We start from the raw sequence: 18,910 nt of genomic DNA on the forward strand, positions 1-18,910 counted from the left end.
TACAATGATTTCTCCAACAGCAAGTTTCGAAGTACAATTTTACAGAATTTGTGTGTAAAATCACAAGAAGAAATCATCAAGGCTGTTATTTTTCAGAAGTCGTTAGCTGTAAGTTATTGCAGTCAAATAAAAGGAAGCTGCAATAATATGAATGGTTTCTTTTCAGTTTTGCACAGGCTCCTTGTGTCTAAAGGTTGGAACACCAGAAAATGGGACATCTCCAGGTGTTTGGGAGGAATGCTTTGTTACACTGCCTGGTGACTTGACAGTACAACAACAGGAGCAGCTGTGGTACTTAGCCTGTAGTAAGTATTGTAGACAAGTTGTCTAATCTGTAGTAAGAATTGTAGACAATTTGTCTAATCTGTAGTGTTATAGACACGTTGTCTAATGTGTAGTAAGTGTTATTGTCTAATCTATAGTATTATAGACAAATTGTGTGACAGTACATCAGAAGGAACAGCTGTGTTACTTAGCCTGTAGTAAGTATTGTTGTCTAATCTATAGTATTATAGACAAACTGTCTGACAGTACAACAGAAGGAACAGCTGTGTTACTTAGTATGTAGTAAGTATTGTTGTCTAATTTATAGTATTATAGACAAATTGTCTGACAGTACAACAGAAGGAGCAGCTGTGTTACATAGACTGTAGTAAGTATTGTTATCTAATCTAATGTAAACCCTATAGACAGCTGTTAGCTCATGGTTAGTATTATAAACAAGTTGTCTAATGTGTAGTATTGTAGACAAGTTGTCAAGTCTGTAGTAAATAAGTTGTCTTATTTGTAGAAAGTATTATAGACAAGTTGTCTAAGCTGTAGTATTGTAGACAAGTTGTTTGATATGTAGTAAGCATTATAAACAAGTTGTCTAATTTGTAGTAAGCATTATAAACAAGTTGTCTAATTTGTAGTAAGCATTATAAACAAGTTGTCTAATTTGTAGTGAGCATTATAAACAAGTTGTCTAATTTTTAGTTAGCATTTTAGACAAATTGTCTAAAATTTGTAGTGGGTAGGATCGACAAGTTATAGTTCATGCTGTAGATATAAAATCAATCTTTCTAAGGCCTAACAAAAAATTGTTTGTTTCCGCTTTCATGCTAAAAAAAAGTAGGGTCGGTCGGAAATTTTTTTTATTTTTTCAAATATTTTTTTTCTTTTTATATTGCAGTATCCATACATGCCGATTAGATACTGACACTGCTGAATAGTATAACACCGAGCACAGCGAGAGGCGGGCGAAGCCCGCCTCGCGAAGCGAGGATTAATGGTAACACGTATATATATGAAAATCAGTGAAAAATGAAAGTTGAATCAGGGGTACTAAGGCCAAAAAAAATTTCTTCCAGCCCTGGGTGCCGCCATATTGGCAGCCATTTTGTTTTTAAAAAGTTAGTTCGATCATTGATTGACTGGTATTTATCGATGTTTATTGCCCCTGAACTCGGTTAAATAAGTTCCAATGTTTCATTAGAAGGTAATTTGAATTAAAAGAAATTAAAAAGGAAACCAGATAAGTTTCAGTAGTGGTTCAATCAAGAAACACGACTTGTTCTATGTATGTCTTATCAAATTATCAGATGGAAAATAAAAACATTAACGTCAAGGAATTAACTGATCTTTTAGATACTTAATAAAATATTTAATTTCATTGCAGCGGCATTCATATGAATTTGATTGATGAACAATGAAAGAAGAAATAAAAAAGAGTTCGGAATCACGTAACTCTCTTCGGCTATTTCCGAAGACAAAACTTGAACGTTTTACGTCTGAAATATGACGTCATAATGTAGACTGAGCACGCGACGTTTAGTTAAACTTTGGCTATTGTTAATGATATGTGTAGGCAACCAGGCGGATCCTACTGTATGCGTTTCAAATAAATTTTGTTCTACAAAAATCAAACTCCACTGTGTTAAATCTGCGCTCGGTCCAACGGTCACACCGTTTACATATTATGAGAAATACTTTTAATATCATTCCTGACTATTAAGCTGGTCTTAAGAAAACACAAAAGTGATATTATATATCAAATACTTCCTCTGCCAACGATGAGAGCATTATTAAAATCTACAACACATGGAAACATATAGCCATTTTGAAACAAAACGTTTGAGTTACACTGATTTGAGAAGAGTAACTGCTTCAAGCATTTTTGTGACCAAAATTTTGAGTAATGTTTTTTCCAAATCGGATAAAAACGAAAATAAACGATTTTCCATCAAAAATCCTTAAAAAAAAAGTTTTGAGTCGGGGGGTAAAATCTAGGGTCGGTCGGGAAATCGGAAACAAACAATTTTTTTTCTTATGCCTAATTTTTGTCTGTTTTACAAAAGTGTGATTTATATGTTTGAATCTTTCAACAGAGAAGAATGACTCTGATGCTGTATGCTATGCCACAAACCAGAACCTGGACAGTTCTAATGCTCTGTATGCTCTCCTACAAGATGTCAACCAGCGGAAAAAGTCCAGCGGCGGAATCAAACTAACAGCCGGTAAGAAATTTGTCTGAAACCCCAGGTGAAATATATATTGTCTCCCGGTAAGAAATACCGTGGAATCATTAGACTTCCCTGTGGTTCAGTTTTTGTGGTATTCGTTAATAGCTGTCACCCACGAATCAGAATTTACATCCTCGACGAAAACGTATTATAAAAGATTTAGTTTTCCTACTGAAACTAAAAACTGACGCATCCACAATACTACATCCCCTCAAATAAAACAAACCCACAGTCCCTGAAAATTGGCCCTCACAAAATTAAATGATTCAATAGTATGACACATGTATGCAGAAATAAGTTTCCTGTCTGGTTGTTACTTTTAACACGAGTAAAAACATTACCTGCTTCTCTTTAGAAGGAGGGAATCAAGTAAATGATTAGACCTGTCAACACTTTTATATTGTGCTGCTCTCGGGAAAGTAAACAAACCATACCTACATGTACCCAATCAAAACCCTAGCCTTAATCTTCGGTCCTGCATTAAAAAAACTCCTGTAGGATTCATCCATAGTTGGAAAATATTTGATAGACAATTTAAGATTTGAAAATGAAATTAAATACTATTAAATTTATGATACAGGTTCACCCTGTTATAATTTTAAGCTCACCTAAATCGTGGGTTCGGGTGAGCTCTTCTTATCACAGCCATCCATCTGTATGTCAGTCTGTCCGTTCGTCTCTAAGATTTTCTCATTTTTGACTTCTTCTCAAGAACCACTAGGCCAAATTATACCAAACTTAGTACAAAGCATCCTTATGGAAAGAGAATTGCAAATTGTTTAAAGAAAGAGCAAATAATTTTTTTTCAAAAAAGAGATGCATGTAATTGCTTTAAAAAGCTTCTGCTTAAGAACCACTGCAACAGAAATGCCAATATTTACAAAGAAACTTGTACATACTAGTATAGTGAAGACTCTACATTGTAAAATCCTGACCCCCGAACAAATAATGGGGCCTTAAGAGGGGTTCAAAGTTTGACATATAAATATAAAAGGAAATTGTTTTAAAATCTTCTCAAGAACTATGATGCTACAATTTAAGAGATTACTATGCAAGCATCCTGATATGATAAAGGTTCTAAATTGTTCAAATCGTGGGGTCCCAATAACAATTTAAAGTGTAACTTAGAAATATATAGAGAAATTGTTGAAAAACTGATATAGAATGATACATCCTCAAATAATGTAGATTCTTAATTGTTCAAATCGAGACCCTAAACCAATACTGGAGTCCCAATAAGGGTTTAAAATTTAACTTAGAAATATATAGGCTTAGGAAAGATGTCGAAGAACAGATATAGAACTATTCAAAAACTGTTGGTCTGTTGAGATATATAGCCCATGGGCCTCTTTATCCCACTGTTTTACAACTTATGTGTTGATTTTCTATGATCTAGGTTCCCCCTGTAACAATTACCAAGGTTACTGTGATGTGTTTTCTCGTTGCCGTGGCTTTGATAATGAAGGACCACTTCAACGACTGAAGAACTTGATATTTAACGAAAAAACACTTGCCAATATAAAGAACTGGATTATTGTAAGTCATGCTGAATTATTGTAAGTCATGAATGATTATTGTAAGTCATGCTAGATTATTGTAGGTCATGCTGGATTATTTGTAAGTCATGCTGGATTATTGTAAGTCATACTTGATTATTGTAAGTCATGGTGGATTATTGTAATTCATGGTGGATTATTGTAAGTCATGGTGGATTATTGTAAGATATGCTGGGTTATTGTAAGTCATACTGGGTTATTGTAAGTCATGGTGGATTATTGTAAGTCACGCTGGATTATTGTAAGTCATGCTGGATTATTGTAAGTCATGCTGGATTATTGTAAGTTATGTTGGATTAATGTATGGCTTGCTGGGTTATTTTAAGTCATACTGGGTTATTGTAAGTCATACTTGATTATTGTAAGTCATGGTGGATTATTGAAAGTCATGGTGGATTATTGAAAGTCATGCTTGATTATTGTAAGTGAGGGTAGATTATTGTAAGTCATGATGGATTACTGTAAGTCATACTGAGTTATTGTAGGTCATGCTGGGTTATTGTAAGTCATGCTGGGTTATTGTAAGTCAGACTGGATTATTGTAAGTCATACTAACTTATTGAAGGGTAACACTAAAAATAATTGTTATCCCTTTGACTGAAATGTCACACTTTCATTGGTTTAAATATAGCATGCGATTGCCTCATATATCTTTATGTTTCTTTGATCAGAATTAATATTTGGCAATATAGATATTATTGACTGACATTTTGCCTTGTCATTTCAACATTTCATATTATTATTAAATATTGATAATTTTGAAAAAGTTTACATGTAAGAAACTAAATTGGACAAGATGTTAGGCAACTTGTATCCATGGGTTTGCGTCAAACATCACATTTTGAGAATAAATGTGTCACTAGATTGTCCTCGGGGAAAACAAGACACTTATTAGCTTCGCCTCACCACCTATGACATTGATCAACCCGATATATTTCTGTAGTCAGTCAGTAACAATACTAATAAGTAAAAATGTCTGGCCAATATGAACAAGATCTTGACAATGGTAGGTAACAGTAAAATAAAATTATGTCTAATATCAAAAACTGAGTTATTGTAAGATAAAAAGGTTTATCCTCTGTGTCATATGCAATATAGTAAGAATGATGATGGCTGATCTACTGATAGCAGTGTGATATATGAATATATAAATGTAATGTTGTAGGAATATCGGTGGGCTGTCTTACTGATGACTATAGGTCTTATCCTGTTTATGGGATTCTGTGCTGTATCTAACATGTAATACTGTAAATAACTTGTGTTATACATGTATATATAATGTAATGTTGTAGGAATATTGGTGGGCCGTCTTACTGATGGCTATAGGCCTTATCCTGTTTACGGGATTCTGTGCTGTATCTAACATGTTATACTGTAAATAACTTGTGTTATATATATAATGTAATGTTGTAGGAATATTGGTGGGCTGTCTTACTGATGGGTATAGGCCTTATCCTGTTTATGGGATTGTTCATCTTGTTCTGTGCTGTATCTAACATGTTATACTGCAAATAACTTGTGGTATATATATAATGTAATGTTGTAGGAATATTGGTGTGCCGTTTTACTGATGGCTATAGGCCTTATCCTGTTTATGGGATTCTGTGCTGTATCTAACATGTTATACTGTAAATAACTTTTGTTATATATATAGTGTACTGTTGTAAGAATATTGGTGGGCCGTCTTATTGATGGCTATAGGACTTATCCTGTTTATGGGATTGTTCATCAAGTTTTGTGCCGTGCACACACCCAGCTCAAACCCTAACGCCAAACCAGCCTTGAAATGGACGGACACACTGAGGCGACGACGTCGTCAGCCAGAGCAACAGTACCGGGCACAGGTAGGGTGGTCAATGACCTTGACATAGTTATTTGAGGATAGATAAGGACAAACAGGAGTGGAGTGGTTAATGTCCAAGGTTGTACTTGTATTACAGATAAAATCAGATTTAATTATCAAATATAGTGTATAGATCTGGGCTAACGAAATTTGTGCAGTACAACGAATGGTAAAACTATAGTTGTGATCAACCACTGATTAGATTGACAGAGTAATGATGATAGACTGATAATGTCGGACTGTAGGTGTTGTGTTAATGAAGTGAGTGGCTACATCATTGGCAGAGTCACGACTAGTCACAAGTTTAACTGTTGGTGTACAACACTGTCTTGTATACATGGAAGATGTCAGGTTTTACTTAATTACAGATTATGCATTTTATTGGCACGTTGTATTCAAAGATTTTTTTTTTTGGTTTCGGTATTTGAATTTGAGAGACAAGTTTTTTGTCATAGTCTTTGTATATATCAGTGTAATGTCATTATTCATTGTGTGTAAAGGTGCTTACATGGATGTGATTGACAGTTATCAACTTGTAATATAAAAGAATTATTAATTTTAAGTACATTGTTTAGTACACACACCTTGTTTAGTACATACTCCTTGTTTAGGGTGATAAAGATATTTAAGTCCTTGTGTAAGTTTGTTATGACATAAATCCTTATGTAGGTTGTGAAAAACATGCATCCATGTGAAAGAGTGTTAGGTCATTCTTTGGGATTTAAAAAAACCAGTCTTTATATAGATTAGAAGATTGTGCTATAAAAAGGATGTTTAGGACCATACTCCTAGTGTAGGATGTAAAGGACCTTAGTCCTAGTGTAGGATGTTAAGGACATTAGTCCTAGCAAAGGATGTTTAGGACATTAGTCCTAATGTAGGATGTTTTGAACCTTAGTGCTAGTGTAGGATGTTTAGGACCCTGATCCTAGTGTAGGAAGTAAAGGACCTTGGTCCTAGTGTAGGATGTTTAGGTTTATGTACAACACTGTCTTGTATACATGGAAGATGTCAGGTTTTACTAAACTAATTACAGAGTATGCATTTAAATGGCACATTGTATTCAAAGATCTTTTTTTTTTTTGGTTTCGGTATTTGAATTTGAGAGACAAGTTTTTGTCATAGTCTTTGTATATATCAGTGTAATGTCATTATTCATTGTGTGTAAAGGTGCTTACATGGATGTGATTGACAGTTATCAACTTGTAATATAAAAGAATTATTAATTTTAAGTACATTGTTTAGTACACACACCTTGTTTAGTACACACACCTTGTTTAGTACACACACCTTGTTTAGTACATACTCCTTGTTTAGGGTGATAAAGATATTTAAGTCCTTGTGTAAGTTTGTTATGACATAAATCCTTATGTAGGTTGCGAAAAACATGCATCCATATGAAAGGATGTTAGGTTATTTTTCGGGATTTAAAAAAAAATCAGTCTTTATATAGATTAGAAGATTGTGCTTTAAAAAGGATGTTTAGGACCATACTCTTAGTGTAGGATGTTAAGGACCTTAGTCCTAGTGTAGGATGTTAAGGACCTTAGTCCAAGCAAAGGATGTTTAGGACAGTAGTCCTAATGTAGGATGTTTACGACCTAAGTCCTTGTGTGGGATGTTTATGACCATAGACCTAGCAAAGGATATTAAATACCTGATTCCTAGTGTAGGATGCTTAGGATCTTACTCCTAGTGTAGGATGTTTAGGACAATAGTCCTAGTGTAGGAAGTAAAGGACCTTAGTCCTAGTGTAATATTTTTAGGACCTTGGTTTTAGTGTAGGATGTTAAGGACTTTAGTCTTAGTGTAGGATGTTAAGGACCTTAGTCCTAGTGTAGAATGTTTAGAATCTTAGTGCTAGTGTAGGATGTTTAGGACCCTAATCCTAGTGTAGGAAGTAAAGGACCTTAGTCCTAGTGTAGGATGTTTATGACCTTAGTTCTAGTGTAGGATGTTTAGGACATTGGTTCTAGTGTAGGATGTTAAGGTCCTAAGTCTTAGTGTAGGATTTTTAGGAAATAGGGTGTTTAGGAACTTATTCCTATTGTAGGATGTTTAGGACCTTAGTCCAATTGTAGGATGTTTGGGACCCTAGTCATAGTGTAGGAAGTAAAGGACCTTAGTCCTAGTGTAGGATGTTTAGGACCTTTGTTTTAGTGTAGGATGTTCTGTAGTAATGAGAGATATATTTGCAGACTGAAGGGTAAGATGGGAGATGATTATTTATCGCATTAATTTTCTTAATGGTCATAAATGGGTAATGAGGTTGCTTTGCCTTCAAGTCTCAGTTTCATAAAATGTTATCTTTCTCATATGCTTAACTAACTGTGTAATGCAATAACAATGGTGTTTTTTCACTCATAAACTGCTAACACTGTTGTGGATCATACTGCTACTCAACTACTAACAGTCAATTTCAAACTAAAACCTTTCTCCTCAATCAGACATCTTGTTCCAGTCTTCATTTAGACTCAAGTTATGGTTTTTGAAGATTTATTAAATAAAACCTTAAATAATTGATGAAAAAAGAATGATAACTATGTAAGAACTAAGTGCTATTAGAGTTACATGTATTTGTAACTTTAATATACTGTACTAGTGGCATAATAAGCTTTTTTTTTTTAAATAGTACATATACTTTGCCTTTTTAAGTTTCTAATAAGGGGTTACATTTTAAAGTTTTCATACTTTTATGAACTTTTATAATTTTCTTAACTTTTTTTCATAACTATTGCTGTCCTTAATCATTTAACTGTTCCCCAGCATAACTGTTTTCACCAAATCAGCCACAGAATACCTATTCATAGATTTAATGTAGGGAGGCTGTGTTGTCATCAAGTCAACCATTAGATTTTCTTAAAATATTTCAGTATTAAGACAGGCTATCTATTCAGATATTTAATGTCTTTTATCGAGGCTATGTGGTAATCAAGTCAGCCATCAATATACTTTTTTTTTTCTTCAAATTATTTGTTGATAAATGTATAATTTTTTATACAGTGAGGAAAAAGTTCATAAATTTTAACCTGGAAATTATTATTTGTGTTAGTTTCTATATCTTTATAGTACTTGTTCTAAAATAGATTTAATAAATATAGTAGTCTGCTTAAAAGAAGCCACAACAATCCAACAGTCTCGGACCAAGTGTTTTATATAAACCAAACATTTCTATCATTATTTAAGTAATAAGGAATCTTTCGTTGAATATTATGGAGTGATAATTTTGGTCGAGGCGTGATCAAATCCAATAAAGCCGGAAGGGCTTTATGATAGATTTGATCACGCCCCAACTGAAATTATCACCCCATGATATTCAAAGAATGATTCCTTATTACTTATATTAACATAATTTTAAGCCAATATTTGAATTTAAATAAGCAAATCCCGCTGGCGTCTCAATTTGGCGTCATTTGAAGTAATGGGTTATATAGTTCAAAATCGATACCTAGTGTTATCACAGGCAAGACACTGTAAAATGTAAATATAAAAAAATAAAATTTATCTTTAAAATCAAAGAGGAATTCTATTGCAAAATAATACTGTTTTTTTCTTAGCAGTCAAATAAATTGTTGAAGGAACCCTAAAGAGTATTAATGTAAATGAAATTCAGAATTATTGATATGGTTGTAATGTTTTGGCAAAAGTTGATTGTAATATCAAATTCTCATTTTTTACATTAAATGAGACCGATTTGGTTGCGGTTGTTTTTGTGTAATCACCACAATTTCAAAACTCTTCATTTCTTAACCGTAAGTTATTCACACCAACTCTAGTTAATTTCAAAGTTTCAAGAAAATCTGCAGTCTTCTGATTCTTTTTATGAATCAGAATATAAAGGTGCATTTAATTAAAGTAAAAAAAGAAAATTGTCAATTTCAGCACTACGAAGAAGATTAAGAAAACACTACATAATGTAAATTTTGATATGTGATTAGTAATATCATTTTCTACCTTACTGTAAAATTTATTAAATTCTAACGTCTGGTTTTTAGTGGTGTTCATCTAAGAATATCAAAACACACCAAAGTGTACATGTGTACTCATTTCATGTTAATCTCTCGTGAAAAGTTTCATGTGAAAGTCATGCAAAGCTACATTCAATAAAATCATTGTTAAATTAACCTTTATAAAATTTCATTGTCTATGAACAAAATAAAAAAAACACCAGAGCAAACAATAGACAGAATGTAGAAAGGATTACTAGTATTTTCGCCCAGTGATTTTTAATTTTATTTGCTCTTCTACACTAGTTTCACCCCGTCTGTAATTCATCCAATCATCACGCTGTCTGTAATTCGTCCAATCATCACGCCGTCTGTAATTCGTCCAATCATCACGTCGTCTGTAATTCGTCCAATCATCACGTCGTCTGTAATTCGTCCAATCATCACGCCGTCTTTAATTCGTCCAATCATCACGTCGTCTGTAATTCGTCCAATCATCACGCCGTCTGTAATTCGTCCAATCATCACGCCGTCTGTAATTCGTCCAATCATCACGCCGTCTGTAATTCGTCCAATCAGAGTTGTGTGATAGGTACTCTTCCTTATTAATACAGTTATTTGAAAGATGTTTTGATTTTGCCCAGTCTTAAAATTCACTCATTGGCAACGAGGATAAAAAGGACGAACATAAAACTGAAGCGTTCATTTCACTTAATACTAGTAACTGAATTTTTAGCAATGAAACACATGATATGACGCTGTCTGTCTGTGTTTTGTAGAACCACGACACTCAGTATCCTTTGATAGTTGTAAGTATTTATATCCTGTCTAAGGCAAATCTGTATGTGTGAAAAAACCTGCATATATCCTAGAGCTGCACATCAGCGAAATCTCACAGCCAGTCTAAAAACAACACTCCAGACTGGAACCAACTTACATAGCCCGTGTCCATAACATCAAAACCATATTTCCCCTGCTTTCTTTCACATGTACTTTAATATCAAGATGACATCTGAAAAAAGTTCCAACTTATATATGTTCTCACATTCATTTATTACCATTATATGTAAGCAAATAAGCGTTTTGGTATGAAGTGAGATTAGGCGACTAGCCGTGAGATTTGGTTGATGTCGGCCATTATCTATACAGAAACCTTACCAATTTTGTGTGCTTACAACTGCTGTCGTAGTTTGTCCTAGTTAGATAACTTTTTAATGTCTAGTCTAATTGTACTTCCTTATTATCTTTTGTAATGAAGAAGTCAGACTTGGTTATAATAAAAGAACACATGATTTAGGATGAGTATATCATGAGTTGCACCTCAGTAATATGCTCATGTACACAACAAATAAAGGCGAGAGAAACAAAATATTAATTAAAACAAATGCAACGCAAAAAGTTCTAAATGATTAGTTTAACATATAGATATGTGTTAATTAGGAATCGTTTTATCCATGTTACATTTATGTCTCCTTTCCTAGCAACACTCGCTAGCAGCTGGCTAACAGCTCCAAAATGTTTGCACATACCTGCCTTCTTAATTCATATAACGCTTTCTTACACCTCCATAAACTGAATTGGTTTAGAATCATTTCCTTATAAGGAAGGTACACTCATTCACACATGACATTCAGATTTTTCAAACGTACTTGGCGTTCTTTTATTTTGTTTTCATTGAAAACCTGATGTAGATAGTAAAGGTTGTGCCATTGAAGATGTTGAACAAGAAAATGATAGATGCCATCATGTTTTGATATAGTACTAATCGGTTCTATATACTTTAGATGGATCTTTAACTTCATTGGTTGTATCTGCTGATCACTCGGTTCTCTATACTCTAGATGGATCTCTTACTTCATTGGTAGTATCGCCTGATGGTTTGTGGCAAATTGTACGTGTTCAGATATTGATTTGGTTACTCCAGATGAGATGGGTTTATATATAAAACTTGTAAAGTTATATCTGGTTATGACCAATCATTTAGGGATAGAAAGAAGATAAGTGGAAAGAAACTGTATTCCACATGCTATCATGGAACTACACAGACATGGTCATTAAGTAGAATGTTGTTATCAGTTGGGAAATGTCTTCAAAGGGAACATTCACTGGCAATGTGTAAGTTCCTGTCATTTGGTTGCATGTTAGAGATGAGCTGTTTACGTAATACACTTATTTCAGTAAACCCAATGACCAAGTTACATAAAGTTGTACATATTGAAAACAACCCTAAACGTTACCCTAATATTATAACCAGTGTTTGTACTTAAAGGCATTACTTGATTATAAGATTTGTACACGTCTTCTGTAATTTTGTGATGAACATCTGTATCAGACGAATTCTACGCTTAGAATTAGACGTAAACTTCAAAACTAAAGCTTCTACAGTTACGTATAGTAAAAACACTTATTGTTAAAAACTGAATCAGATGCAGAGCTGTTTCTTTTTTTCATAAGGTGAATTTTGCGACATAGTAATGTGTATGTCCTTTATTTACAAGCAACCAAGAGCAACATCAAAGATTTAGGGTAAACGTTTCCACACGCACGCTGCCGCTTCCATACTTTCTTCTTTACCCTTTTCGCCTCTTATACTACGGCATTTATAGTAATGGTGGTGGGTGCCAGATGCATTATGGGTATAACTGGATAACATCACGTGTTGTAGTGGGTTTTGTTTTCAACCAAGTATTTAAGAATAAAGAATATAGGGGAATATTGAATTAAATATGAACAATCTTGGGTTTTTTTAGATTTTTTTTTTTGAAAAGTATGTGCGAGTAAACATTAGGAAAATATGTTCGATTTATTTTTAATTTATAAATAAAAAGATAAATGTCAGTGATTATTTGAATCTTATATTTTGAATAAATATTAAAGAATTAGTTCGTAATGTAATTTATATTTTGATAAGTGTGTGCGAGAGGGAAATTAGAAGTTGTAATTTATAGCATAACTAATCTACTCTTTCCTTGAAAATAAAACGAACATTGTGATGCAGTTAGTTTAGTGTATTATACCATTTCTAAAGATAAGATTCTAAGTTCTGTTTTATTGTATGAAGATAAGATTTTAAGTTGTGTTTTATTCTATAGTATGGTCAATAAATCTGCTTTAAAGCTGATAGATAATTAATAATAATCTTTATTTGGTTAAACAATGTTATAAATTAATGTTGGTCAAGAAATGGTACATGTAAATGGGCACAGTTTGTCTTTTTAACAGATGTTTAACATCTTGTGGTAATTGCAATTCAAAATGAAAACTTGCGTTGCACAAAAAGATCAATGTCATATGCCGAATAATATTTCTAGAAGTGACGCTTTTGAAATTCGAATGATAATATTATGTGTTTGTACAATTAAAAAGCAGATTATTTGGAGATTTTTTAACATAACTAAGCAATTTAATTGCATGCATTTAGTAACATTTTTTCTTCATTTTATAAAGACAAGTACAATCTGTCACGTTATGAGTTTTGACGAATGGTATCAATACTGAGCCTCGTTTTTATTTTTTATTGTAGGGCCCATCGGGACCCCCGCCGCCATACTCAGCACACGGAGGCCCACCACAGGGGCACAGGAAGGGAGCAGGGGCTAAAGGCGGGAGATACAATAATTTAGAAATGCGCAAAGTTTAAATCATATATCATCTAAATTCAATTCATCGTATTTAATGATTTTTTTAAACGAATGTACACTAGAAGAACAACATCTCCATATGTGTTATGAATGATGTAGTCCTTTTGGTATTTTTGATAATATTACATTTGTGTTAAAGATACAGATCTGTGTTCATTTCTTTTTAAATCATTATGCAAACAGAATTCCTATTTTCAAGAACAATATGAAGGGGTATTGAGGTTTTAATTGCCAATTGTTTTTATGTTAAATTAATTTTCTTCTGTATTTCTGTATTTTGATAGAATGATATTACATTGAGGCATTTTTGATCGTTAATTTTTGGAAGTTTTAGTGCTCATGCATACAGCGTTAGTTATTGTTTACTTTAATTTTAATCCAATCATGTTATAAAATAAAAGGCTATACTAATCATTGTAATGTAAGCAAATGTACGTTAAAAATGTGATCAGTTGGTTCAATCGAGTTAAATATCTTCGTTATTAATTGCGGTAATAGTATAACTATGTTGAGATGATGGCCTATCGAGTTAATGTAAATCATTTATGCCCTTTTCTTATGGATTAAAAATATCACGTTTTTCTATTGTGTGCTATTGAACTGACTGGAGCAGAATTACCGCATCTTGGAATGTGACGTAACAATGGTATATGTATTCTCTTGGTCGTTCTATTTCCTAGCATAAATTGTGTGAAAAGGTTCCAGCTTTTCGTGGACTCTATCTAACCATCATTTTCCTTTATTTATACATATCTTTGAAAGTGGGTTTTTGCCACTTAATTTGTAAACGTTTGTTCATTATTTTAACTCTGTTTATAAACCATTTTAAGTTGTTAACAGTTCTTTAACTATGTCTTACGTCTGTTTGTGTCTTTACTGAGTACAGTATACGTACATTTAAGGTACGTGACAAGTCCCTTACAGAATGCTAGTCACGTTATCATATCCTTGTCAACTTTCAGTAGCAGCACTGTAGGAGCACAAAGAACTGACACAAGTAGAAACTGCAATATATCCTCTATTTTAATTGTATGCTATTCAGAAATACATTTAACCAATGTTGATGATATACAGGCGATATGTAACTACATTTTTTAACAATTGTTTTCACTTTATTTCTCCCTTTCTATTTATTTTATTTCATGGCAACTGTAGCCTAAAGAAAGGACTGGAATGTTTTGTAGGTTTTTTTTGCCTGGGTCGTCAAATGATTCTTCAATCGCCGTAAAAATAATACATGTTTGACCTCCTCTCCCAGAGTTTTAACTGTTTCATATATCCCTATGATGAAAGTCCCAGGACATCTACTTAGTGACTTAATGGTTTAACACATGTTGTCATCTAGCCACCTACAAAACCAAGCACCTGCTAATGATGCTAGTTATTTATTTTGCTTAGTGCCATTCACAGGACGAATTACCAATCTATAAATATGTATTGTTATATGGGAAGTTGTCTATGTTAAAACAAGAAATTATCTGTGTGTTTTAAAAATCAATGAGATCAGTTATTTTGGATATAAATATAGGTCGGCTTCATCATTCAACAGAATGGAGACAAAAGGAGAGATTGTAACTTTATGTTCCTTAGAAATTTAGTTTAGATCCAAGATCGGGAGTCAATAGATCGCTTTAATATAATTAGCTATTTTCATCAGTTTAGGTTCCCCTCCTGTTAATTTTTTTTTGCATTGTGAGAATCTCGTGCATTGTTTAAATCGCTTTATTCAATCTTCTATAGATTTTGATTGATCATGGAATGTTACGATTCTTCTCTTTTGCTTAAGGTGGTATGAGACACCTCCATATTGTGACGTACTATAGAAAGAAATGTAAAGTTCATACTTTTATCAACAGTAATATCGACAGGTCTTCCATACCACCTTAACATGTTTGTACTTTTATTTTCTGTTTGGTTGGTGCTGATGATGTTTTGTTCATTTACAACGTAATTAACGTAACAAATGTGTATCACCTCCTCCATTTATTAAATCTTGTGAATTAACCCAGTGTTCTGTAAAGAAAAGGTTGAGATGCATTCTGTTTTAAATGTAACGCATACTTGTAAACATTGTTATGAAACTTTCCTTGAGAGCTGTTGAACATAGAAAAAAACATTACTAAAATGACACTCATTTGCTGTAAAACATTGTGTTATTTATTTAACTTAAAGTTTGTTTCGTCATGTTTATTCTTCGCTGTCAGACATTTATTTTACTGGAAACAATAAAACAAAATCATATGAAAAGGGTTTCTTTTTATTGATTGTCTAAAAAAAGGGTATTGAAATATTACCAACAAATAGTTATATTGTAAAGTAATATAGATAACACAAAATAAAGAATTAATAAACGAGGGAAAATTCGAACAGAATAAATGCAAATGGCAAATATTTAAATTGAAAACATTCTTGATTTTTATGATTCATAACTGGTGTTTATATTTGCACATCAATGAAATATTTGATATATCTATTGGTATATTTTTTTTTTTTTTTACAATATTACGTAAATAGTTAAGGACGATATGGTTTATATATGTATTAATGTTTTTTCTTAATACTGTATTACGTACATAGTTTGGCTGGTCGTGATCTGGACAATGGATTTACGTCACACCGTGGAAGATGGTCATCTACAAAAGTCGTTCACCTACTTTTACTTCCAATTACTTTTAATGTAGGGTTATAATTATGCTTGTTATTTTTCTTTTATAAATTGTGTATTTGTAAGAAATCGATTGATTCAAAACAATTTATATAAACTATAGATACATTCCTGGGATTCTTTTTACTTGATTCGTTTAATTCCTTGAGTTCTGTTTCTTGTATAAGAATGACGAGTTATAATCTCAGTATAACTTTGGGGGACTTTTCAAATCAGAAATTAACTCTTTTAATAATTAGGTATTACAAATTATTAATGTCCTTCTTGCTAGACAATACTTTTTTTTAGACAAACTAAATCATAGCTCAATAAACAAAGAAAGCAATGCAATAAAGACAAGTGCATGATCGAGGCATAAAATTTAAATGGGTTGAGCTTATTCCAATTTAATCTTAAAGTATTAAATGAGAGTTAGCTAGATAAGTTTAAATGAAATTACCACCATTTATTAACATTTCACCCAGTGACAGGGTTACATGGGATCCCGTACTTTTGCTAAACATATAGATTTGAATATATACATGTACAACCTCGTGTATCTTATTGAGTACACTTGACCATCATTGGTCCATAGCGCAATGGGTGAACACCTGCAGGTCATGAATTCGGAACCCGCTTACTATAGTATAGTTTCTAGGATTTTTATATTTCCAAGATATAAAAATGTATTCTCGTGGAAATATTGTAAAAATTTTAAAATTTAGAGGGATGAATAAATGTACCACCCATATATCAATACTTCCAGGTGTTTATATTTATAGCATTGAATGATTTATTTTTGACGTCGTCGTGTGTATAACTGCCATCAGGTGAGCAGACAAATTTAATGACGCGCGTTAGAACATAGCATAGAAGTCATTTCCTTCATTTTTTTTTTTGGGGGGGGGGGATTATAATAAATTTTCAAAACAACAAAGGCTGACACAAAAAATGACAAATATGCAACTGATGATGAAATTGACAGAGACAAAGTGGAAAAAAAACCCCACAACCCCACAAATAGTTCAAAGAAAAACAGGTATAAATCATGATAACATTGAAAAAGCACCAGTTCCCCCCCTTCACATGCCTGAACCCTGACCCTGACAACAATTTGTGGGAACACAGAACAAGCTCAACATTGTCAATATAACGACCTTACACTAATTACTGGCCCATCAACTGTGACATGTACATTGTCAATACAACGACCTTAAACTAATTACTGGCCCATCAACTGTGACATGAACATTGTCAATACAACGACCTTACACTAATTACTGGCCCATCAACTGTGACATGTGCATTGTCAATATAACGACCTTACACTAATTACTGGCCCATCAACTGTGACATGTACATTGTCAATATAACGACCTTACACTAATTACTGGCCCATCAACTGTGACATGTACATTGTCAATATAACGACCTTACACTAATTACTGGCCCATCAACTGTGACATGTACATTGTCAATATAACGACCTTACACTAATCACTGGCCCATCAACTGTGACATGTACATTGTCAATATAACGACCTTACACTAATTACTGGCCCATCAACTGTGACATGTACATTGTCAATATAACGACCTTACACTAATTACTGGCCCATCAACTGTGACATGTGCATTGTCAATATAACGACCTCACACTAATTACTGGCCCATCAACTGTGACATGTGCATTGTCAATATAAAGACCTCACACTAATTACTGGCCCATCAACTGTGACATGTAAATAGTCAATATAAAGACCTTACACTAATTACTGGCCAATCAACTGTGACATGTACATTGTCAATATAACGACCTTACACTAATTACTGGCCCATCAACTGTGACATGTGCATTTTCAATATAACGACCTTACACTAATTACTGGCCCATCAACTGTGACATGTAATTTGTCAATATAAAGACCTTACACTAATTACTGCCCATCAACTGTGACATGTACATTGTCAATATAACGACCTTACACTAATTACTGGCCCATCAACTGTGACATGTACATTGTCAATATAACGACCTTACACTAATAACTGGCCCATCAACTGTGACAAGTACATTGTCAATATGACGACCTTAATCTAATTACTGGGCCATCAACTGTGACATGTACATTGTCAATATAACGACCTTACATTAATTACTGGCCCTTAAACTGTGACACGTACATTGTCAATATAACGACCTTACACTAATCACTGGCCCATAAACTGTGATATGTACATTCAAAATGACTGTGTTTTCATTTACTCGAAGTTTCATTAAGGAGTCTCGGGGGAGAATGTTTCAAACATATGATTTCCTTTAATTTTTTTACAGTGAAATGTCAACTTATGAATAAACTATGTGCAAAATATAAAGTAAATTGACCGGATAGTTTATGTTTGTCGCGCTCAAATTTTGGTCATATGTCTGATTCATCACCGACATTCTATATAGGATTATACAGGAAAATGAGGGTTTTCATTTTCAATTTCATATTAAAAAAAATACAAACATACGATTTTCTTTCAATTTTCAGCGATGGAAGGTTAACGTATAAGTAAACTTTTTGCCAAATTAAAAACGAAATTGACCGGATGGTTTTTAGGCTATCCGTCCTAATAGTTTGATCCTATAAACGTGCCGTGCCAGCCATTTTACATTATAGAATTGTTTAAAACAAAGGGATGTTTACGAATCAAATTTAATTTCATTTGTATTAGAAGAAAAAACACATTTCCACTCACACAGAACGTAGAAAGGTCGCGTATATGTTT

General features: G+C 33.1%; 2 protein-coding genes across 4 annotated transcripts in view; one reads left to right on the top strand and one right to left on the bottom strand.

Moving 5' to 3' along the window:
• The window catches only part of LOC128171382 (uncharacterized), a 194,975-nt gene that overhangs the window by 36,605 nt on the left and 139,460 nt on the right, over positions 1-18,910 (bottom strand). The window lies entirely within an intron of this gene.
• On the top strand, positions 5,734-15,738 carry LOC128171433 (disintegrin and metalloproteinase domain-containing protein 10-like). Of its 2 annotated transcripts, XM_052837230.1 has the most exons (3): positions 5,734-5,904; positions 10,630-10,659; positions 13,374-15,738. In XM_052837230.1, exons 1-3 carry the CDS (start codon positions 5,752-5,754, stop codon positions 13,488-13,490), a joined length of 300 nt encoding a protein of 99 aa, XP_052693190.1. In that variant the 5' UTR covers positions 5,734-5,751; the 3' UTR covers positions 13,491-15,738. The 2 variants fall into 2 exon arrangements, 1 of the variants encoding a protein (XP_052693190.1); XR_008242075.1 differs by lacking the exon at positions 10,630-10,659 and having other exon boundaries at positions 5,764-5,904.

Source organism: Crassostrea angulata, chromosome 2 (genome assembly GCF_025612915.1).
Source record: "Crassostrea angulata isolate pt1a10 chromosome 2, ASM2561291v2, whole genome shotgun sequence".
Lineage (NCBI taxonomy): Eukaryota > Metazoa > Mollusca > Bivalvia > Ostreida > Ostreidae > Magallana > Magallana angulata.